We start from the raw sequence: 24462 nt of genomic DNA, 5'->3' as shown, positions 1-24462 counted from the left end.
ATTAAATGAAAGAAAGTGGGCATGAGTTACAGAAGGATCTCGGAAACAGGAACTATAACCCACAGAGTTGTTTTACAAGACTATAGCATTGGGTGAAAGGCGGAGTCTGCTATGTCCGTGAACTGGAAATTCCACACAGATGTTGGCAGTGTATTTGACTTAAAAGCACTACAGTCTAGAAGAAGTAACATAGAAGCAGGTTTGCATGGATGAGGAGAGGGTAAAGAACGCGCACTGCCGCAGGTTTGGTGGTGCACACCTTGTCAGCCCGCCCCCTAGTGTCCAGCGCTCCCCTGCCTGCAGTCATTGATTCTCCTGGCAGTCTAGCAAACAGCGTTTAGCCGTGAAGAGTAAAGCCACGGAATATAAATCCAATCACAGAGCATTAATCGTGTACTGGCTAATAACGGATTCAGCTGCCAATAGTGTAAAGTGTTTCTTCCAGTGATTAAATCTCCATCTTCTGGTACTTTAAGCGCTATATTGGGTGCTGCTCATCAATCAAATGTAGTCTTCCTGAACGTAAGGTGTTCACATACACAGCACAACCTCTGGGAGCAGACCACTGTCCTCTCCAGGACGGATGTAGGAGTGACGGCTCTGGTTTAGTGAGGAGGACGAGAAACATCACTGAGGTGTAAAAGGCTTGGGCCAAGATCACACAGTGCATCACGGGGTTTCACTGGCTTATGCCATTTTCTAATTCAGAGCCTGTGCTACATCTTTGCAACTCTCTCCCTCTCTAATCTAAACCTGAAAGAAAGCGTCACCATCACTGCCGTGTCAACTTTTGTTGTTTCTAAACTGCGAACAGCCGCACTCTGCCTTGTGTGCCGCCCCGGTTGTTTAAACAAGCATTGAAAATGCATTCGGTCTCGCCTTTGATTAAGTTAAAGCCATTTGCTTTGCTAATGGTATTGTAAAGCAAAGCAGATGGCTTTAACTTAATAAAAGGCGAGACCTATTGCATTTTTAATGCTTGTTAATGAGGTGCTATCATGTATATTGGTCCCAAGATGGCAGCCAACACTTCTTGAATGAAGTGCTGACAGCCAATCCGATCTCACGATGAGATGTGTGGTTAGGCTCCGTCCAGATATATATATTTCTTTTTCCATTAATATTTTTAAAACTACTGACCGGATTTACACCATTTAACTAAAAGGCACGACACTGAACCAATGGCTACCTTTTTGCCAAATTTGGTGTAATTCCATTCAGCAGTACGGCCTGTAGCTGCGACTAAAGGTTCCTATGGAAAATTGCATGGGGAAAACACGTTTTGGGACCCCCCCTTTTTTTTTTCCTCAGCCCCCGCTTGCCGAATCACCCTGAAACTTTCAAGATTGGAGCGGACCTAAGCGTCCCACGAGTTTTGAAATTTTCGCGAAGATTTGTCAATCTGTGCCAAAGTTATTGGGAATAGAATGTTGCGATTTTTCTATGGTAACTAGGTCCTAACTATAATTACCAGTAGGTAATGTATGTGTGTGTATATATATATATATATATATATATCTCCATCCATCCATCAATCCAGCAGGAGCAGCTGGAAACTGGGACGACCAGGAGGAATTGTGAACATGGAGGGGGAGTGGCGAGGAGTGACGAAAACCCCAAAAGCAAAATGAAATTACTTAGAGCAAAGCCTGTAAAAGTTTAAATAAACAAAAAATAACCACACAAAGCATGTGCAGAGCGAGCATCCACCAGGAAGCACTGGTTAATGATTCTGCTAGGAACCCTCTGCTGGAAGTATAGATAACACACACGAGTAGAGGCAGGATAACAAATAAATACTTATAAGGTCCCAAAAGTGAGACCTATTGGCTATGCCAATGCTTGTTTCTTTTCACAGCAGGCAGGCCTTCAGCCTCCTCATCGCTGCAGTTACTTCACGCCAGACTGACCAGCTCTGACTACAGTCTCTTCAGCTGTACAGCACAGGCAGATTGTAGCAGTCTGGATCAGAGTCGGCCCATAAGTTATAGCCTCATTGGCTGCACACCACAGCCTGCTGTGGCAGGTTCCCCCAGGTGAGAGCAGGCAGGCCTCGCCCCGTCAGCAGTGCAGTCTGTGGTATTCGTGGGATGTGGTGATGAGAGGAGAAAGGGGGTGCCGCAGTTTTCTCTAATAATAATTCTGAATGCCTGTGCGGGGCCTGCAGAGCGGCTCGCTGCCTTTCCCGCCCTGCCTGCAGTCCTGCAGCCCCTGCTCCTAATGGCTGCAAGGAATGCGTGAACACGCTTTTATTTTTAGTGTTCCGAGCTGTCTCGGGCAGGTCTGCGCTGGGAAAGTGTCAGTGGAGTGCATGCAGGAAGGGAGGGGAGCGACACGCAGGAAGGGAGGGGAGCGACACGCAGGGAATTCTTATTTTAAAGCTGAGTGCGGGAGCTGTAATACTGCTCTTAACTTTACCCCGATGATAGTAGTAAGTGCAGCCATTGCATTACAGACGTAAGCCCTGCAAGAGAACTGCAATACACCATTCACGCCAATTTTGCAGGTAAGTTCAAACAGGCAACTTCTGCGCTTAGTAGTGGTCTAGGTGACGTGCAGGTGCAGCGCCTTTTCAAAAACCTGTAAGTAGCACGAGGATTCGCTGTAGTAGCACAGAAGAATGCTGACGCACGACTGTATTAACCTGATTGCATAGAGCACGGGTGTTAGTGACAGGCATCAGTACAGTGCACTCGTTTTGAATGCCTGGTATAGTGTCTTAGAATCCTGAGTTTTCAAGCGGTGCCACGTGCTGGTTGGAAGATGCTTTTACCTGGCTGAGGCTTCTTTGAGGCAGGTGTGAAGATGATGGAAGCGGTAGCAGCGGGGCAGGGTGTGTAGTGTCGCTGCATAAGGCGCACAACGTCTGAGTTTGGAACAAGGCCCAAGAACCCTGTTGTTGGAGAGCTGGTTGGGTCTTGGGAGCAGGGGGTGGGGCAACAGTGTTGCATGCGAGGATTGCACAAGGTGACAAGGTGGTCAATGGATAATATCTTCAGCAGACAAATTCAGGTACGATATATAGAGGGGGGAGAGTTACAGCAGCAACCTGGTTAGCCAGGGCTGCTGTGACCACCGACTTTGGACAAGATAAATGTGTGACACCGAGCTTAATAAACACATCATCACAACAGATACGACACAAGACTGACCTCGAGACTAAAACTCTTTTGCCTAATGTCACATTTGTAATTGTGTCAAAGAAAACGTAAGGCTATTACTGTTTAGGCAACAAATAGGAAATATTCCTTTTATTGTGTGATGCAGAAATCAGCTTCTATATTTGACATACCATAACAAATGCAAATGTTCTGTAATATAAATGTACATGTCCGTCTTAGGGGTCTATCCTATTCCGTTGTCGGTAGTAGAGGGGTGGGGGGGGGGGGTGGTGGTGAAGCATCTACAAGATTCCTGGCCTTCTCCGTATCTGTATTAAAGTATTTCAATAGCTGTGTTCTTTCATATTCCAGAGTAGGTGGCCAGAAGCAACAAACAAACAAGCACGCGAGTGGTGCGCGCGCACGCGCGCCACGGTGAGACATCTGGTTTCAATTATCGCGCCCGTGTCTGGTCACGATAATTGAAACCACATGGCGGCCGTGCGGGTAACCGCAACCAACAGGCAATGAGCGGAGCAATGCGCCCGCCTTTGGCCAATTGCGTGCTGTCTTTGTTAAAAAGACGCATGCAAAGGCCAATAGCGTGGGCCAAAACAAAAAGCACAAGCGTGTGCGATTCTTAGGTTAATTTTCGAAAACCCTTACATGAAGTCTTCGCCAGAACAGTGCATGCGCGCTGTTACAGGCTCGACCTAAAAAGGGCTATTCTGAGTAAAGTTTTACCTTTTTACCAACTTTGGTGTAATTGTTCATTACTTTGTGCTGCAGTGGAGATCGAGAATTTCTGTCAGGCTTAACGGGTGACATACTGCTTTAGATCATTTCAAATAGCTTTGTTTCCTACCTTATGGAACAATATGCATGAAATCTGAAATTAAAAAAATTAAGCGTGTACGCATAACATGCCTTCCTAATTTTATGCTTATTCATCAAATAAGACTCCAGTTATTAGGAAATTTTAAAAAAACAGTTTTCTAATCACAATTTAAAGTAACCATGCTAACGGAGTCTGTATATCCTGTAATCCATGACTGGCCCTGATCCCATCGCCACTTTCTCCAGCGCATGCTGAACACAGCCTTCGCCAAAGCCCAGTCAACTTTGGGCACATGGCCTGGCCTTGCACTCATTACACTTCCTCACAACCCGCGGAGCATGGCCAGGAGCTTAATCCTTTTAACATCTTATTGTCTAGAAAACAGGACCTCCCAACACAGAATCACTTTATGTACATTAGTAATCTGCAGTAGTAAACAATTATAAGGTAAAGGTTTCTTTCATAATGACTTTTCAAATGTATTCACATCAAGAATGAATTGGTTGGAATAACACTGAAGAAAGGAGATGGCAAGCATTCCTGAAGAATGCTTCTGTTTGAAGTCTGCCTCGATCCTTCTTTTTTTCAAGACAAGCTTTAGCATATCCTAAATAAGACTACCCAATCCTACATTATGTACGGAGATTTGTGTCATCCACTCCCCTCTTGCACACTTAGTGGTAAAGTGTACTATTAATATTTAGCTTGCAAGAAGCCTTTAATCTGAGCTTTGCTAGTGGTGTGAGTATTTGTAACCCTTGCAGCCACACAGGTGATGACAGGATATGTAAGGATACCAGACAGTCGGATACAGACACTTAAACCAGACCCACTTTATCATCTTTCATATACAATAACTTCTTGAATATTTTTATGACTACCCTGTTATCTTACTGTCAAATGTACTAGGCCATCACCAGTTAACTACTCTCCCCACTTCTTTTTTTTTTTTTTGTTTAAGAAGTTTTTATTGACTTTTCAGAGAGAGAAAAAACATATGATACAATAAACGAATATTCCAATATAATGCCATACAGAAATAGTATATAAACGAAAATGGTTTACAATAACTGGGCAGACAATAAAGGATCAATAATAAGGAAATTAAGGAAGGGGCACTGGTAAACAGGATAGGAGGGAAAAGGGAGAGGAAAAGAGGGAAGACAGAAGAAAAGAGAGAGAAAGAGAAAAGGGAAAACCAGAGCGAAAAGAAAATGAATTATCACATGGGAGGGTGCGAGGAAAGATAAGTAGTGAAAGGGAACCAGAGAAGATCAACTTTGATTTTTTGGGAAACAGAAGAGGAGGAAACGGATGCAATCCTATGTTCGTCACAAATAAAATTCCACCAAGTAATTGACGACAATTTAGAATTGTCTTTCCAGGAAGACAGGATCACTTTAAATGCTAATGCAATAAAAAGATCAAATAACCTAGAACTAGGTAAAGTAGTTTCCATATCAGGAGCTAAAGAACCTAAAAAAATATTAACAAAAGTTAAGGTAGCATTAAAGTTGAAAACTAACATGCATACATTCCAAATTGAATTCCAAAAAGATAGAACAGATGCACATTCATATAGTTGATGAACTAATGTACCAGTTTCGCTAGAGCAGGACCAGCAAAGAGGAGAGGATGTAGGGGAAAACTTACAAATAGCAACAGGAGTAACAATAGCTCTATGATACAAAAAAAACAAAGATTGGGTTATCCTGGCTGCAGCCGAAACTTTAAATAATTTCGACCATAGTGTGTCCCAACTATCAACAGAAAGGGAGATGGATAGGTCCATTTCCCATGCACTTTCAATGTTGGATTTAGAACTAACATTACCATTAGATAACAATAACTTATAAACAGTGGCAGCTTTAAGTATATGAGCTGGGAATAGAGAGTATAATGGTGAAGAGGGTATTAAAGGAGGTGGTTCTAATGGGAGAGAGTAAGTAGCTAACTGGGTTTGTATAGCATTAGTAATGATAATATATTCCTTATAAAAGGAGTCAGGTAGCTGATAACGTGTTTGTAGTTCTTGAAAGGAGATAATAGAAAACCCATTCAAAAACTGATGCACAAAAAAAATCTCCTTTTCCTTCCAGTATTTGTAGTAAAATGATCTACCTTTATATTTAAGAAATTTATTATACCATAGGGTAGAGGTTAAAAAACATTGGATAGGAGATAGGTCTTTAAGAAATGTATTGCACAGCAATTCACGGGAGTATTTTAATACAGGGCTTTTAGACAAAAAGGTGCAGTTGGACATAAATGTAACATGTTGAAACTGAAACTCTTTTAAAAGCGAACGCTCAAAAATAATCCATCGAGGTATAGGCGTATCCCCAAAATCGAAGGCCAATGAGAAAGATTGTTTAATCAAGAAAGCAGAGTGGTACAATTTAAAATTAGGAAAGCGCACTCCCCCCCTCTTCCTTGGGACGAATAAGTTTATTCAAAGCAATGCGGGAGTGTTTATTGTTCCATAAAAATTTGATACATAGAGAGTTTAATTGGGAAAAAAATATATTAGGGATTTTGACAGGGAGCATAGATACCGTATATAGGATATGAGGAGTAACCATCCTTTTAATAGTATCTAGTCTACCCCACCAAGATAAAAATAAGGGGGACCACACGAGGAGAAGAGATTTCAATTTATTCATTAGTGCGTTAAAAGTGAATTTAATAGTATCCGCTATATTGGAGGCAAACCAAATGCCAAGGTATTTAATTTTAGAAGGACACCATGCAAAGGCAGTATCAGCAAACATAAATTGATAACATATCGAATTTAAAGGGAGAACCTCTGTTTTAGATAGGTTAAGTTTGTACCCAGAAATGGAAGAATAAAGGCGGACTTCCTCTTAAAAAGGGGGGAAGGGATTCACTCGGATTGGACATGTATACCAATATATCATCCGCATAAGCAGATAATTTAGTTTCGATAGACGCAGAGGCAAAACCTTTAATTTTGGGGTTGGTTCTAATACGCTCCAGGAAGGGTTCCAAGCATAAGATAAAGAGTAATGGGGAAAGTGGACAACCTTGTCTGGTGCCTCTAGATGGGGGGGAAAAATTGAGAAAATTGGTTATTAACAAAAATACTAGCCCTCGGACATGAATATAAAAGTTTAATAAAAGAAATAAAATTAGGGCCAAATCCAAACCATTGTAGTGTGTGAAACATAAACTGCCAATTTATACGATCGAATGCTTTTTCAGCATCCAGGGACAAAGCAGCCAGAGGATCTTTATAATTTTTACCATGGGAAAGGATGTTCATGAACATTCTAGCATTATCGGAAGCCAATCTACCTTTGACAAAACCCACCTGATCCGTCTTGATCAGTAGGGGTATGATAGTGTCAAGCCGTGACGCAATAATCTTAGCGAAGATCTTGCAGTCATAATTGATTAGTGAGATTGGGCGATAATTTTTACAAAAAGAATGATCCTTATCAGGTTTAGGAATAATGACGATCAAGGCATCCATAAAGGAGCCAGATGCTTTCGCGTCGGTAATGAAGGAATTAAAAAGCTGCAATAATTTTGGGGCAAACAAAGATTGGAAAGTACAATAAAACTCCACCGGTAATCCATCCGGACCAGGGGCTTTTGACTTTTTCAAAGCTTGTAGGGCAGTAAGTATCTCTTGTAAAGTAATATCCGCCTCTAAAGCGGAGAACTCAGCATTTAGAGACGGAGGTGCAGGGAGCCCAGAAAAGAAAGTATCAAGATTATGAGAGAGGAGGGGAATGTATCATCAGAATAAAGAGATTGATAGTAGTCATGAAAGACCGCTGCAATTTTTTCATCAGAGGACACCAGATTATTAGTGGACTCATCCATGATCGGACCAATGGTCTTACGTTCAGAGCGAATTTTTAAGTAATTCGCTAGCATTCTACCTGCTTTATTTTGACCTCCGTGAAATTTAGATTTTATTCTAAGTAAAACATTGCAGGCATCGACAGTCGCAATCTTGTTAAGGTTGGTTTTAGCTGCAATTAAATTCTTTAGTGCGTCTGCATTTTTGGAGGAGAAATAATCATGCTCTAATTTTTTAAGCTGTTGTAATTGGTCCTCATACTTTTTCACATTGGTCTTCTTTTTCCGGGACACAAAAGAAATAGTAAAAGCACGGAGAGCCGCCTTAAAAGTATCCCAGTTATTGGGAATGGAAGTGTCTGATGGGTTGTTAAAGGTAAAAAATTCATTAATAAAGGAGGTGGCTTCTTTAAGATAAACTGTATCCGATAGCAGGTGAGTGTTAAACTTCCAGCGATTAAATTTAGTGGAGGTGAGTGAAAGGTCAAAAACAGCATAAACAGGGGCATGATCCGAAATAAAAATAGAGCCAATCTCAGATTTTTGGATAGACGGGAGTAGGGGTTTGCTAACCAAGATATAATCAATTCTAGATCGGGTTTGGTGCACATTAGAAAAAAACGTATATTCCAATACATCAGGATTACAAGATCTCCAGACATCATACATTGGGCGAGAGGCAATGGCCGATTGAAAGGATTTATGGGTCTTATCCGGTTGAAATTTGTACTTAGATAAGCGATCCGAAAAGGGATCCAACCATTGATTAAAGTCGCCTGCAACAATAATATTAGGACACTCAACAGTGGAGAGAAGAATTTTGATATCATTCCAGAATTTTGGATCCGGTTTCACAGGACCATAAATATTTAACAAGACTAACGTTTTGTTGTGTAAAACAATCTTGGCCATTACCCATCGACCTGCATCATCATTTTGAGAAGATAGTATTTGCACAGACAAAGTTTTATTAAACAATATGGCAACCCCCCCTTTTTTGTTAACTGCAGGAGAAAAAACAACTTGGCCTACCCACTGCCTTTTTAATTTCAGCGACTCAGCATCATTACAATGAGTTTCTTGAAGAAAGGAAATTTGAGAGTTGAGTTTAGATAAATGAGAAATTACCTTTTGTCTTTTAACGGGATTTCCAAGACCACGGACGTTCCACGTAACAAAATTACACATACGCGAGGGTCAGGGGAATGAGATACACATGGTGTAGAAATACTTCAAAGACAAGACGACACTGAAAAACAAAATGCGCATGGAAATTACAGGAAGAAACCGCAAAACATAAAACCACACTTCCAAGAAAAATCAACAAGCCCTTGGCATTGAAATATGTAGAGAGAAGTCTAAAAGCGCCACAACCGAGGAAAAATGAAGGGGAAAAACAAAGAGGAAACATGGGAAATCTCGAAAGAGGAAAAGAGTGACGCACCAACCATAGAGAGACTGAATTAAGAAAATGAGAGAGAGAGCAGGGGAGGGAAAGGAGATGAGCAGACGTAGAAAGTGTAGAAAAGTAGAGAAGAAAAACAGGTGAAGGAGGAAAATCCATACCTGAAAGACACCAATAAACAAGTGAGGATGGAGCGTGATGAGACCCGAGAGAAGACAGCGGTACATACCACATGGATAAGATTGGAAGCAGGAATAAACCTGGTATTAAAAGGAAGGAGCAAAGGATAGGCGATATGAAGGAAAGAAGAAAGAATTGAGCAAGTAAGAGCCGTTAACGAAGAAGAAGAGACGTGATTAACAAACATGCGATGAGCAATAGAGAGTACGAAGAACTATATATAAGAAATATCTATGGTAACCACATAAAAGCTTTTGAGAACAACACACTAAAACAGTAATGAGAAAAAGCACTCAATGATTTGTGTCCATATTCCGAGAGGAGATGCTATTGAGGAACAGTTTCAGTTTTCCCGGATCATCAAAGGACCTTGTCTGGCCATCGTGCGTGATCTTGCAGATGGAGGGATGAAGTATGCCATATTGGACGTTCAAGTGTCTCATTTGTGGACGTAATGCAAGGAATTCTTTGCGTCGAGCGTTGGTCGCATTTGAGACATCTTGCGAGATAAAGATATTATGGCCTGACCACGATAGGTGACGTTTAAGTTTAGCTGCTTTGAGTACAGTCATAAGTTCTGTGAACTCCAGAAAAAGCATGATGATACCACGTGGTTTGGCAGAATTCGGTTGAAGACGACCTAAGCGGTGAGCTCTCTGTATATTCAAGGGTGAGGATGACTGAAGGCCCAAGAGATCATGAAGGAATTTTCGGAGGAAAAGCAACATATCGGGACCCTCAATATTCTCTGGCAAACCAAAAAGGCGGAGGTTATTCCTTCGATTACGGTTTTCCAAGTCCTCTGTATGGAGCTTTAGCTTATGAATCTCTTGTTCCAATAACTGTATTTTTGTGGCAACATCTTGAGTGTCACTGATGCGCTGTTCTAACTCAGTCACCCTACCTTCCATGACAATCCATCGGTCCTCTATTTGCTGCAACTTTTCATTTGTGGCGACCATAAAGGGTTGAAGACCACGCACTTCCTCTAATATATTATCTAGTACTGGGCTTTGTGACGAAAGAATGGGTGAAGGCGGGTCATTTTTCTGCCTTTTAGGCTTTGCACCAGAAAAAGACGGCTTACTTGGGGGATGGGAGTCACTAGACATCTTGGCACTTTGACTTGTCACCTTCTTGGCGGGAAAGAGTATGCGGAGATCTCTCATACGTTGTATAATTTGACGAAGAGTCTCATATAACCATTACAGCACCACCTTAGAACAAATAGAGCCGTTCCACATCCAGCCTGCAGCTCTGTAAGTACAGGGGCATAGGTGTTAATCACGCCTTCTGAAGAAGAAAAAGATTATGAAACCTTCCCCTGAGAGAAAAACGGCACAAAACAAGCATGGCCAGGGGTTAGTGGCAAATGCAGGACTTAAAACAGACTCCCTCTCGGAGAATAATGAAGCATTATAGCATGACTGAATCCTAGAGGTGCGTGCTCGGTACTGCAGGGATGAGATACGGGCGCCGCGTCACAAAATGGCGGCCGCCCAATATTACCTCAGGAAATCGAACCGCCACGTCTCCGGGTGATAGGAGCGATACAAATCGCCGTTGAAGGGCAATTCCGAGTCACGGCATGCTCCGCTGACGAATTCTTATGAAGACAGCGTCCGCAGCTCGCTGGGAAGCCTTCCACGCAGCTACATAGCACCGCGTCCAAGCGGAGCTATCGGAGGTCCGCCATCTTCCCTCGGCGTCCAAGCCACGCCCCCCCCCTCTCCCCACTTCTTGAATTGTTATTTGTAAGCAGGCAGTAGTTTGCAGACTCACCATTAAAGGTAGAGGTCACTCCATCACACCATCTATGTTGGTGAAAGAACCTACAAGAGTGCAGTATGGCAGAACATATAAAAATGAATCACCTACTGATCTGAAGGTAGCAAAGGTTGGTGACCGTGCTTTTGCTGGTCATATTCTCTTGCACTCCATCACCATTTGTAAAATACCTTATTTATACAGACCCTAATTTAATCAGCTTACGGCTAACTCCACCAGAGTGTACAACATTCAGTTTTATATAATGGAGTTTCATGACCTAACACGCTAATTTTCCCAAAACTCTTCATGATCTTTTATAGAACAATTTTTTTTTATCCTGCACAGTTTATTACTATTTAAGTTAATTTGTCAGATATAAATGTGTACATTTGTTGTTTACTCTGAATGAAACACCTAGAGACTGTTTAATAAAATACGTATCCCAACACATTTGTGTTTTTCCCTATAGGTTATGTACAAACGAATCCTACAACAGGCAGGATTCATACAATTTGCACAGCTTCAGTTTTCAGAAGCAAAAGAACTTTTCAGGTAATAGTTTGTTTTAATTTGAAGACTGTATTCAAATTATGTCTGCTGAAACTGTGTTACTCGATGAGGGTGTTATTTTATTAGTAAGATAATGTCACTATTTAAATGTTCCGGGTATAAATCTCAAGTAAGAATACAAATATATATAATATGTTGCTAAGAAGGGCAGCACAGAGGCATTTCTATTGGTAATGTTTTTAAAGTGGGTTGGCATTTTGTTCTTCCTGGTTTCTAAATATTCTATTCTAAATATTATTTGCAGAATTTAAAGTACATTTCTTTAAAAAGACGTTTCGAACAACTGCCTCTAATTTCTGACATGGTCAGTGAGTCATCCAAATGGCTGGGCGTATCGAAGTGACATTAACATCCTTTAAACCTGAAGACATCACAGTAGTGAGCTCTCAGTACACGCTTAGCTCTTCACAAGCCTACTTTTTGCTGAAAAGGAAAGGGCAATGGCATGGAGTGGACGATCCACAAAGTAAATGTGGATGAGAGAGATCTGCTTTCTTTTTCTGACACTTTCTTAGTGACCCATGGGTAGTAGGGACAATGCCAGGGGTGCATTAAGTGGAAGGGATGCTGCTGTCATCAAGGTCAAAAAAGCAGAATAAAAATAATTCAAGAAAGTTATGTGACACTGTTTAGCTTCCTAAATGTTGATGGACTGATTTAGCTCAGTTTAGCTCATACAAAAAGTTAAATCTTTCATGGCTGCACAATGTGCTTTTAAATGGATTTGAGGTTCTACCTGAACAGAACCTGTTCCCTCACATCATTGTTATCTGTAATGTATCTTACGTTAGGAACCATAATGAGAATGCTTATATCTAAGATAGTTATTTGAATGCATTGTGATCAGTGTAATAAACTATTGTTGCATGTTCCAGTGTTTCAAACATTCAAATACTTCCCGTGCATTGCATGCTAAAGCCAGCATTAAGGCAACCTAGACCACTTTTGTTGTCCTGATAGGGCACTTCCAGCTTCTGGATATGTTGCGGACCCAACCTAACTTTGGCTTTGTGCATGTAGCACAAGTCTTGGAATTGTATGCGCTTTGTGTTCGTAAGCCAGTGGAGCCCATTAAAAAGATGCGAAACAGAGGCGTATTTTGGCAGCCGAAACAGAAGTCTGGCAGCTGAATTCTGGACAAGCTGTAATCGTCAAATTAAAGCCTTGTCAATACCTAAATTCAACACTGCCATAATCTAGCCTAGATAGAATGAGGGCTTGAATCCGAGTCCTTTGAGCTGGACTAGAAGTATCCAGATAATCTTTCTCACCCACTTGAGGACCGCAAATCAGGTGGAGGTAACCTTGGCCACCTGAGGTTTCATAGACTAGTTATCATCCAGCAAAAATCTCAGATTTTTGACTTTGGATGCTAGATCGGGTAATGCCCCTAAGGGTTCTGTCAAATGCTGAGGATCCTAAAGAGAGATTCTTACCCAGGACCATGACCTCTATCTTTTTACCGTTGAGCATTCATCTATAAGGAGATGTGGCTCAAGACCTTGTTAAGAGTGAAGGAACCAGGGTCTTGCGCAGATGTCAAAGAAAAGATAATCTGTTTGTCATCTTATTGGAAAATAAGGTTAGGCCACAGCTCTCGACTACATCAGTTAGAGGGCGGGCGTAGATCTTACACAACATAGGACTTAAAACAGAGCCCTGATGTACACCTGAAGTGAGAGCCCTTGAAGGTGAGCTTTCATTGGCTGAAAAAACTTGAAAAGGCCTAACATTCTCAGTCTTTCAGCTAAAATAGAGTTGGATACAGTATTGAGGAGCGCGCTAAGATCAATTAAAATAAGTACAGCCACTTCCCCCTCATCTAGATGTCGTCTAAGATGTTCAGTGATGCCCAGAAGGGCAGATTCAATGCTGTGGCCCGCCCTAAAGCCAGACTATGAGAGGTGTAAAAGGTTTTGGCCTCCACAACTGATGTAAGCCAGGTGTTAACATGTTCTCTAAGATGTTGGAGAAAAAGGGCAGTAAAAAAATCAGATGAAAGTTTGACCAGTTGATCGGGGCAAGAATTTTTTTTCTTCTTTTTTTTTTAAAGAAGTGGGAGGACCATAGCATGCTTCCAGCTCTGGCGCACCCTTCCCTCTAACAGAGAGGATTTAAGAAGGTCCATCACCACCTGCAAAGGTTTCAGGTCAAAGAGGCCAGGCTTGTTTGGGAGCAGAAGATCCAGTGGTGAGCCTGATTTAATCGAATACAAGATGGCCAAAAAGGCTGGGAAGTCCAATAGGGGCCATAACTCTATTTTGGATGTTGAACCAAAAGTAAATAAAATGTCCTCTGCTACTTGAAAGACAAACAAGATGTCATTACATGCAGCAGAAATAGTAGATTGAGTGTCACTCTTATTTTCCTTCAAAAAATAAAGATGAATAGCTTCCACTTTTTGGGGGAATTCTACTCACAGATAACATCAGATTTTACAAATACGCTGTTGACACACTATAAATTAACTATATTTGGAAGTTTCCGCTGCTCCAGACATTGAATGCCTCAGACACTGTTTGCATTTCAACCCGGACGTGGGCTACTGCATCAATCTATTGCTTACCCCAAACCAAGACTGAGTTGTAGCTTCTAGCCAAGGACAACACGAAATAACTAGTCCACACCGAACTCAATGGTGTGATCCTTAAACCTTAACTTTCACCCTTTTAAAAGTTACAAAGATTTGCTTTGGACATCCCATGGTCAAGAAGAACAAGACAGCCTGGTTCCTCCCAGAAAGTGACTTTAAAACTGCCACTCAATGTCTCACGTTCTCACATCTACATGGTGGCAATGCCCTGCGGTCTCCCAGGCGTCATACTGGCTCTCTTAAAGGCATTCTACATGCCACAGCACATCTCATGAGAATCCCGAAGAAATATGACGCATCAATCCCCACCCTGATGTAACTTGATCCACTCGCCTTGCTGGCCGCACTATCTTCAAAACCAACTCCATCATCTACAAAACTATCATGATTAACATCCCTTTCTTTCTTGCTGGTAAGTGCTCCATTTCTACTGGTTCTCAGCACACCAGCAACCAGGGCACCATTAGACTGGAGAGGAAGAATTGCAAAAAGGAATAAAAACAAGGCAAAGGTATTCCTCACTTAATCAGTTTGTGGAACTGCACCCTCCTACCCATCAGGTCTGCCCCAAGCCTGCTCCGGTTTAAAAAAGAGCTAAACAAAATGCCTCTTCAATAAATACCTCATCATGATACAGTGACAGTCCACTTAAAGTTCTTTGAATCCAGCTACCCTTCCGAACAAGTTGGCTGTGTCTTTGACTCTGTACCGCACACTGCTGCCTTTTGGTTTGTGCTACATCAGTACCACATACGTACATACATACAAACTGGGATCCATAATGCTACACTCTGAAGGTGGAATATTGGGTGGCACACACACTGCTTCACCCACACAGTACCTGTGCCACTCCCACTCTGGGTCATCATGCAGGCAGTCCTCAACCAGGCAATCTCCTGTCCTCCAAATTTTCCCCATTCCACATAAGTGTTCCAGCAGTCAAGAAATCTGCATTGTGCAATGATTTTATTTAAATCTGTGCTTCTTGCATCATCTTATGATTCAGGCATCCTACTTCTATTAAAGTGGACATTGCGTTTGCATCTATCCTAGAGTTTACCATATTCTAACATTTATTCATCATTGTAGAGTATTTTCACTAATTTCTACAGCCTACCTGAACTCTGCAAAAAAACAAGTAGCACAACAGTTAAAAAGACTCGCTTCCAAGCAATGTCAATCTCCATCTTAGCTTAGGGGAGGGGATGTATTACTTTATTCTTTGGGTGGGATACCAATTAACTTTTATATAAAGCTCACTGCATAGTATGAAAATTAGATTACCCCTTAAAAACATGCTCAGCAGGCAGGATTCAAGCTGACGGTCCCTGTTTTGGGAAAATACGGCATGTTGGATCTGTACACAGTTCAAATGTGAACAGTGACTAGTAAATTTACTGTGTGTTGCTGCGATAATGTTATAATTAATAAGGACCTAACTCAAAATGGTCCACATTATAGATGTGCACCAATTTCATTCACCAATGATAAAAGAAAATGATGTTCTGCGTACATTATTCAGTGCACCTTATGTGTTCTTTTAATTGACAACTGTTTTGGTATGATCATTGATAAAGCTTAGTGAAAAACACAATCACTGTATTATGAAGAAGAAAATAAAGTACATATATTAAATATTAAACAGATTTCTTTAAAAAAAAGCATTACCAGTTACTGGTGATTGTTTCTTAAAAAGGTTTGATTGTCTAAGTTAATAATTATTTAATCACTTATTTTTAAAGATGTTCCAAAACCTTATAAAGGTACTCCTTTAGAAATGTGTAACCTAGCATTTTGTATGCCCCACCCCCCCATCAAATTTACTAACTAACAGTTTGTCATGTTAATGCAGTCTTCCTTGCAAAAGTGATAGTTATTGCCAACAAAATCTTGGGTCATTTGAAGTGTTTCACCATAAGAATCTCTTAATCAGCAGTTCCAAAACATATATCCCAAAACATAGTTTCAGAATAACAGAAAGAACATCATTCATAAGTCTCGGAAGCTGTTCAGTTATGTGAGAGTCCTGTTTACTGAAACATTTAGTAGTTGTGGAAAGGTAAATAAGAGCTGCTTTGTTCTGTTTGCTTACTCCACCCCTTGGGATTGAACTTCGATTTTGCGTGATGTGCCATATCGGCCCCAATTGTTGAAGTTTGTCATGCTAAAAATCATTCTGGTGTCTTACATGAAATAGAGTTGTGGAACGTGCCAAATCTTTCACCATTTTTAAAACCTGATCAAGATTTATTATTTAAATTTTCTTCTTTGTTGGACCTTTCATGGTCAAGAGCAGTACTTTGGCCCTCAATATAGTAGATAAAGTTGAAATCAAACCCCGCACCTGAGGTACACAAGTCCAAGAATGTGTAAACACATCTACATGTTGTCCTTTAGGTTCAATATATATTTCTGATTTCTCAGTATCACACAGCCTTTTGGTTTACAGTCAACACACATTTCACCCTCTGTTGGTCTTGGGGCTATCAAGTCTTTTGATAAATTTGAGGCATGAAAGGTACACATTACTTCTATTCTGGTTACACATTGATAATCTTTTAAGACCATACTGAGTCATACTGGGTCACTGCAAACCGTCTTTAGCGGCAAACCTGTTTTCACTCGTAAGTTGTGATATAAGTGGGGGGAGTTGGCAGACAGTTAAATACTAGTTGGTAAGGGGAAGAGGGAATCGGAGAAAAACATATGTACGTAAAGTAAGGTGTCAATATATTGGAGCTACAAGCATGGTGATATGTTATGTGGAGTATTTAAAGTGCTAGAATGAAATGTATGATGTTACCTTTAAGCGGTACAGCAAAGAAGCTTCTGACAGATCAGTACCTGGCATTAAAGATGTTTTTTTCCCACCAATATTAGGGGGAAGAAATACTTTTTTAGTTTAAAAAGCACCGGTGGAAGTGCTTTTAGTAGGTTGTATTTTACCCTAGACATCGTTTCTTAAATTGCAGTCCTTTGAATGTATAATCATGAGTCAAGGTTAAGTTATGGCTTTACAGCTAATCTTTTTAATATTGGAAGCCCATGATTAGTATGATGAGTCTTGGTCAGTAAAAAAAAAAAAAATGTCTTTAAGAAGTCGTGTCAGAAATATACGTTGATGCACGAATTCTGTGTTAAATGTATCTAATCTAGGAGAGGGGGAAGCCAATTGAAAAGGGAGTGCTTTAATAATGTAGCATTTGGTGTAAGCCGAGTGATGACGTGTGAACTGGTATCTCTTGTTTTGCAATGAAAGATGGAAGTTGCCCTTTTAGGTGTGGAGGATAGTTTTCTGTTTTTCTTAATGAAGTAGTGTAGGAAAGTGCCCTTTTATGCACGGTTGCCCCACACTTTTTGCCTAATGTTGATGCACTTTGACTCAGTGTGCCAACCAGGTACCCAGTGCCTATGTTCTTTCCCTAAACTATACTGTTGCAAAACCCAATTGGCAACTCTCTGGCAACATGTAAGTCCCTTAGGCACCAAGCGCACTGTGACCAGGGAAGGCATCTAAGGGCTGCAACACTTATTGTGCTTCCCTTAGAGGCCCTGTGCCTTAGCACACACACACTGCCATTGCAGACTTTGTGTTTTGGTGCAGAGCAAAGTGAAAAATCGACATGGCACACATCACTGTGTGCCATTCCTACAATCCACTGCCACATAGGTCAGACACCCCTCTAGCTGGGTGCACTATACCACTGGTGAGGGTACAGGTGCATTAGCCCTGTACCCCTACAATTTTTAAATCCATTCTTAGAGATTGTAAGCACAGTAAAGCCATAAAGAGTAAAGGGTATGGTAGTTTGTCATTACGAACTCCACAGCACTGTAATGGCTTTACTGAAAACTGGGAAGTTTGGTGTCAAACTTCTCAACACATTAAACCCACACTGATGCCAGTGTGGGATTTAATGAAAAATGCACTCCGAGGGCATCTTAGAGATGCTCCCTGAAAAACAACCTAACTCTAGTGTCCTGCCTGAGTGGCTGTTCGCCAGCTGCCACCTTCAGACATGTTTCTGGACCCCCTGGGTCGAGGGTCTGCCACTCTTGGGGGTCCTGAAACAAAGCACATCCTGGGATGAGGTGCCAAGCCTCCACCCTCAGGATGGGCTCGGTCCACGAAGGGACAGCTTCAAAGGCCTGCCTCCTTTGTGAGCTACCCCAGCCATTTGCTACTCCCAGCAACTGGTCCCCACTGGTTCTGACCCCCCACTTTAGGAGGAGGGGTGTGCCCACCTTTGCCAACCCCACCCCTTAGGTGGGGGAGGCGAGGTGAAACACAACTCTCACTCCCCACCATCTTAAAGATGGGGGAACCAGCCAACCAGGGTGAGGCTTATGCCCCCCTCTCACTGGAGGCATAAGTGGGGGTTTACCCACCCCAAGGAAGGGACCCATTGGTCCCAACCTGTATCTACCTGTAACACCCCTAAATTTAGTATCTAGGGGCAGCCCTGAGACTTGCCGCCTCAGACAGGAAGAATCAAGAAGGAGTACTGAAGGAGCCATGCGGAAGGAAGAAGAGGAGGACACCGACTCACTTGGCCCCAGCCCTCGCCGCCTGTCCTGATCGCGACCTTCTCCAGCGAAATCCTGGAGTGTCCTGCAGCCAGCAGCCCCCAAGAACCCGGAGGACCTTCCCCAACCAGCTTCAGTAGCACCAGATTAGGTCACCAACAGACTCTGGCTCCGGCCAAATCCGCAAGTCTGCACCACTCTGCACCCAACGCCTACGGCCCAAGTTCGAGTGGCCCAACACCATGAGGAGGTCTCCCTGGCGAAATACTAGAGGCTAGATGGCCTCTAGCATTTAATTTTTCGCATCTTGCACATCATGTAAGGAAGGCATTTGGGGTGTTGCAGGGAGTAAGGGCCCCACCCTTTCATGCAATACCTTCTTTCAAAATAGTGATGAACATCAAAGGGTGCTCCAAGGGCCAACTTTATTAATCATTTCAATATCACTCATTTCTTTCCTTAAGATATAAGGTTTCTCACCAGCATCTGTCTCTATATCAGTACTTGGAAAAACATGATAGACTTTCTGTTGCATCTGACTGCTTGCCTTAATAATTGAAGCAGTGCTTAGCATGTTTACCTACAAAATGAAACCACCTTCAGGCAAGCTTGAATAATGCAACCAGATTGAAAAAGTAAATGGGAACCAACTTTAACATTATTTATTGTGCCTTTTGGGTGTGGACTAACATTCACTGGTGCTATTTCCAAATGTATTTTCCGGTCTTTCCCTTAGCATGAGTGGAAATCATAAGGCACTTCTCTGGTAGTGCCAAGCTCCGCATGTTCCTGTCAATAATGTCAGTCTGAATTTAACTCCACCTTTTAGTCTTGTGCTATCATTTGCAGGGCTTCTTAGCAACCAGCCTTTTGAGCACAGATTTCCCAGAGTTATATTTGCACAGCTCATTAATAACTGCTTAGTTCTCACACTGTATACATTATTGAACCAAAAAGATTATTTGTATTTGTAAAAAGTAGGTGTCAGTTTCTTTTTCAAATTATAATGTTCTTCTCAGTAATTCAATAATAGTTTCTGCACTGAGTTCTTTAAATCCAGCCTGGAACTTCATTAGGTATTTCAGAACTTTGGAACCTGTGCCAAGCTATTTTGTACTTTTTGTATGGTTTTTCTTATAAGTTAAATTATGATGCCAAAACTTGTATTTGTTTTGAATGTGCTAACTGTTTTTCCAATGCTTTACATTTTCAATCTAATGGCTTGTAGAGGCATGATTCTAAAAATGCTTACATTTTCTCTAGACCTAAGCATAATATGCTTCAATGTTCCAGGCTCAAAACCCACTAATGCCATCACTAGAATTGAGTTATATTTAAAGTTCACCCATAGCAAATGTAAAGTGCAAGGGACCTGCTTGCAAATATTCAATCAGCATGTTGAATCAAATGGTAAACGCACAGATTTAAGTAGTAAACTTCTTACTATGTATTTATTTAGGTAATCAGCTGTCTTCGGAAAAAACGTTCTTTCTATTTTGTATACATTTTCACATATATTATAAAGTATGTTGTTACAACAACTAGCCTTGAGAATCGGTCGTTGCCATTTTAAATAGCAAAATAGTATAGTAACAGTTGTTTGTCATTAGTGCGTTTTTGTGCCTATGTATACTTTTTCTTTTTTTTACTTCATTTAGTTTGACACTGTAATTGCAGAAGCAGTCATCTTGATGTCCGTGAGCTGATCTCTCTATATCCCTTCCTATTGCCCACATCTTCAACGTTTGCTCGCTGTCACCCTCCGCTTCATGAGTACGCCGACTTGAATCAGCTAACTCAAGGGGACCAGGACAAGATTACCAAGTGTAAACAGTTTCTAATGAGCTACTTGAATGAGATCCGGAGTACGGAAGTTGCTAATGGCTATAAGGAAGATGTAGATACGGCTTTGCTGAAACTGTATGCCGAAGCAAACCATGAAAGTCTGCTGGATCTCCTGGTTTCTGAGAATTCCTGCCTCTTAACCGACTGTGCTGCATGGCTTGAAACACACAAAAAGTGAGTCATTTTCTTTTCAATAAGCCCTCATTAATAGCATTGTGCATTTCCACAAATAACATCTACAATTATCCCAGTTTTTAAAAGATAACATGTTCAAACAGTAATGATCTGCAGTTCCATCGTTCTTCTTAAGCTTTCATTCAACATGAGGTCTATTGTAGTGGTACATCCAGTTTCCTTATTCCAGAATCATAGGATAATCTGATTTAGTGCGAAGGTGTAGTATCAACTGCTGGACAGCAAGGAGTTAATTATTTTAATAGGGGCTACGCAAACCTATGCTTTGTCAATCATGATGCTCATACACGTTGAAGAAGGTGCATAATATACATACATATTTAGATGAAAAAGAGATTTGCGTTTTGAAAAGAGCGAGAAAAGATTTAATTTGCATACTCTTACAGAAGGCACTCTTAGTGTCTTTGAGGTGGGTGCATGTAGTTACAAGAAAATAGTTTTCTGTTATAGGAAATCGGAATATTGAGTTAATAGACTTGGATGTCTTGATGAGAACTGTGACTGAGCTCTCCCAGTGCTCAACTACTATGACCTAAATAGTTTAAGCAGGTTTCAGTAACGAATCCTTGACTCACCTGAAGTAGCTTGGTAAAGCAACATGGGTTTCCTCATGTAGGAATTGGACTGTAGTTGTAATGAAACAGTAATGCAAATATAAAAAGTCCTAAACTAAGTCAGTTAAAAGATATAATTTGAATAAAACCTGACAAGGCACACTATAGGAGATATATGGATACATTGTGTGTGAGGGCTGTTCTAAAAGTATCTGAAGTAATCAACAATAACAATAGCCAAAAATAGTCCAAGTAAAATTTGGGTTCAAGATGACTTGAACAACAGTTCCTAGTGAGCCTGCTAGAAGATCCAGGAAAATAAAATAATATGTTTGAAAGGGTCTATTTGCTTATCTGAGAAACTGAACAAAAAAGTTGATGACATAGTAATTAACACTCTGGATGAAGTGGCTCAAATCTGATAAAGCTGTGGCGAGGCATGGACCAACAATGAGTCTAGTGACGAGTGTGTATGTTTAAAGCAGGTTTGGGCCAGAAAGCAGGTTGTTTAATTATTGTGGGCATCAGTGATGCTGTGCGAAAGTCTTCCACTAGATCCAGGTACCTCCTGCGTCTGTGACAGTGCAAGTTTGGGAAGCTTGACTTGGCACAAACACCAGCTTGACATAGAAGGATCTTTGCGGCTTGGGGATTCAGATTTTTTATGGCTACGTTGTTAGATATACTGTGCAAGCTGCATTTTTTTGGGCTTGTTCGGTTCAACGGAGACCCATTTAGCTGTCTTTCTGGACATGGTGCTTCCCATGGGCAAGGTTTCTGTTGTTCCCTCAGTACTCATTTGCATGTGTTCAAGTATCCCTGTGGGATCCCAAGTCATGGAAACTAGAGCCAGCCATCAGTTGTGTTCTTGAACACTGGAGGCATAACTTAAAGATGAGCTCTGGATACAATACTTGCCAGTACTCTGGTAGTGCAGTCAAATATTCTGTGAAGGCAAGCTATTCTTGCTTTGGTCTAGACAAGTTCTGACTTTTATGGGATAAACCACTTTACTGTTATTGCTAATCTCCGACTCACTCCTAATACAGCTGCATTCTTTCTCCACTACAATTTCAAAGAGTGATGCACTTCCTCTTCTATCAATGTGCTTTGTGGCAGGAAATCTCTTCCAGATTTTAAAGGGCCTAAAAGCCAAGAAATGAAAGCTTGTTTCAGATGTACAGAGCGGAGCTTGTGTTTGCCTCAAACCATGACGCTCCCCCTTAAGCCCCCTGAGCTAAGGAGGAAACTCCCTTTTTCTCAGTCAACATTTTGCTTCGGTTTCCACATGAAAAGGGCACCAGAAAGTCACTTTAGATTGTACAGTGAAAGAAGAAGCATATTGCTATATACCTTTTCATCTACAAATGTATTCCTGACAGACCCCAGAACAGTCCCTCATAACCATCCTGTATTATCTGTGAGAGCCCTTTGAAGTGACTGCTTGTGAGAAGCAGTTATAAAGTGTAAAGCAAGGATGATTCCTGAAAGAAATGTATAAGTCATTGGGATGTACTGTAGCCGAGCATATGCAGAATATGCCATATCTATTATCTTTTGTAGGAATAGAGTATCACTGAAATCTAAAATTATCATTGGTCATTTTGCCCAGGTTACCCATAGGCTGCAGGCTTCATTTTGATAGCATGTCTAACTGAAAGTAAAAACTACATTTTAAGTATCGCTGGGAATGTCTGTGAGGCATAGGCTGCAACAGTCTAAACGGCATACTATTCTTCAAGAATCAGTTTGGTCATCCCGCCTTTCATTACTACTTCCTATACCTGTAGTTTGGGATGTTGTACATTGAACATGCACATTAAACAGACTTAACAAGAGTGGCTCTTATGGTAACATAGGGAAAAATCAGCTTGTAAACCTTTGTAGAAGAGCTAAATCAGTGGGTAACATCCACAGTCATTACAGCTAAATGACAAGAGCATCTTTCTAAAAAGATGGATTTCTTCAAAGTCTGTCTATTAAAATTTAACGTGACACACCTCTTTGCCTTTTCTTTCCTTTATGCAGTCAGAAATCTTATTATTCAGGACGGACCATCCTCCATGTGTTATCTTTTTCTGCCTTGTCAAGTGTACTCACCTGCTTCCTTCACACACGTCTTCCATCCTCTATACAAATAGACACCATTTACAAGAGATTCTTCTCGAGCCAATTTCAGTTTCCCAAAGCTGAACTATCTCTGCGGACTGGGTCTGAGGCCTTTCCTGTGACTTTCATTTTGCTGTGGAATAACAGACTTTTTCAATCACTGTCTCCTTTGGTTTTACCTTCTGCAAATCCTATATAATTTGTTGCCAAGAAGCAGAAGAGGCCCCAATGCTTAACGTAAGTGGACCGATGTTTTACAGACCCCTCTTTCCTTGCAACGTGTTCTTGCCTGACAGTTCATCCCCAAAAAAATGGGGACAGCACCTTCAGTACTGCCTGTTTGTATGGTGTTCCTCCCCCTTCCCCCACATCCCCTCAGTTTCAACATCCTCCTAGAATCTGCACATGCACTTAGATGCTTACATGGTCAAAAGTATCAGTCTCAGCACAGAGCTGCCCTTTAGGTCTATATTTGTCAAAGCTTCCTCTTATGAAGTGCTGTCTGGGCGTAATCAGACCAGATGCTAGCCAAAAGAGCTCTGGAGTGCATTTTGACTCTAATTCTAAGTGAATGTTCCGTGGTACCCTCTGGGACTACCAGAGTTTTCCTCAGTGTGCCTGTCGGGATTATATCCTTTAGAACAATTTCTAATATGCTGGACATTCTATAACCTTTAGAGGTCTATACTAAAGTTACCAAGACTCCACTCGCCCTCCATCCCCCTCCTACCAAATCTCACCCTCACACCAGAGGTAGTGTGGCATCTGCTTTAGGCACCTTTCATCTGCCCTGAATACATTTAGCAAGATCTCAAAGTCTGTGTCTGAGCTGTGTTGGCTCTGCATGGGTGATCCCCAATCTTCACCTGTGACCAGTACTAGACACCCACACCCTTCTATTCCTGAGGTACATGGATCAGTGGCAAGATGTGAGGTGCCCCTCTTTA

At 41.4% G+C, this 24462-nt stretch overlaps 1 protein-coding gene across 1 annotated transcript in view; it reads left to right on the top strand.

Annotated features, from left to right (window-relative positions):
- TGFBRAP1 (transforming growth factor beta receptor associated protein 1) overlaps window positions 1–24462 on the top strand; it is a 197866-nt gene that overhangs the window by 73605 nt on the left and 99799 nt on the right. The window contains exons 4-5 of the mRNA XM_085622607.1: window positions 11592–11674; window positions 20490–20831. Coding sequence (XP_085478733.1) covers window positions 11592–11674; window positions 20490–20831 — 425 coding nt within the window. The remainder of the gene's footprint in view (window positions 1–11591; window positions 11675–20489; window positions 20832–24462) is intronic.

The sequence above is a fragment of the Triturus cristatus genome, chromosome 8 (genome assembly GCF_964204655.1).
Source record: "Triturus cristatus chromosome 8, aTriCri1.1, whole genome shotgun sequence".
In the NCBI taxonomy this organism is placed as follows: domain Eukaryota; kingdom Metazoa; phylum Chordata; class Amphibia; order Caudata; family Salamandridae; genus Triturus; species Triturus cristatus.
The sequence above is the reverse complement of the archived record's forward strand: the minus strand, read 5'-3'. Positions and strand labels throughout refer to the sequence as shown.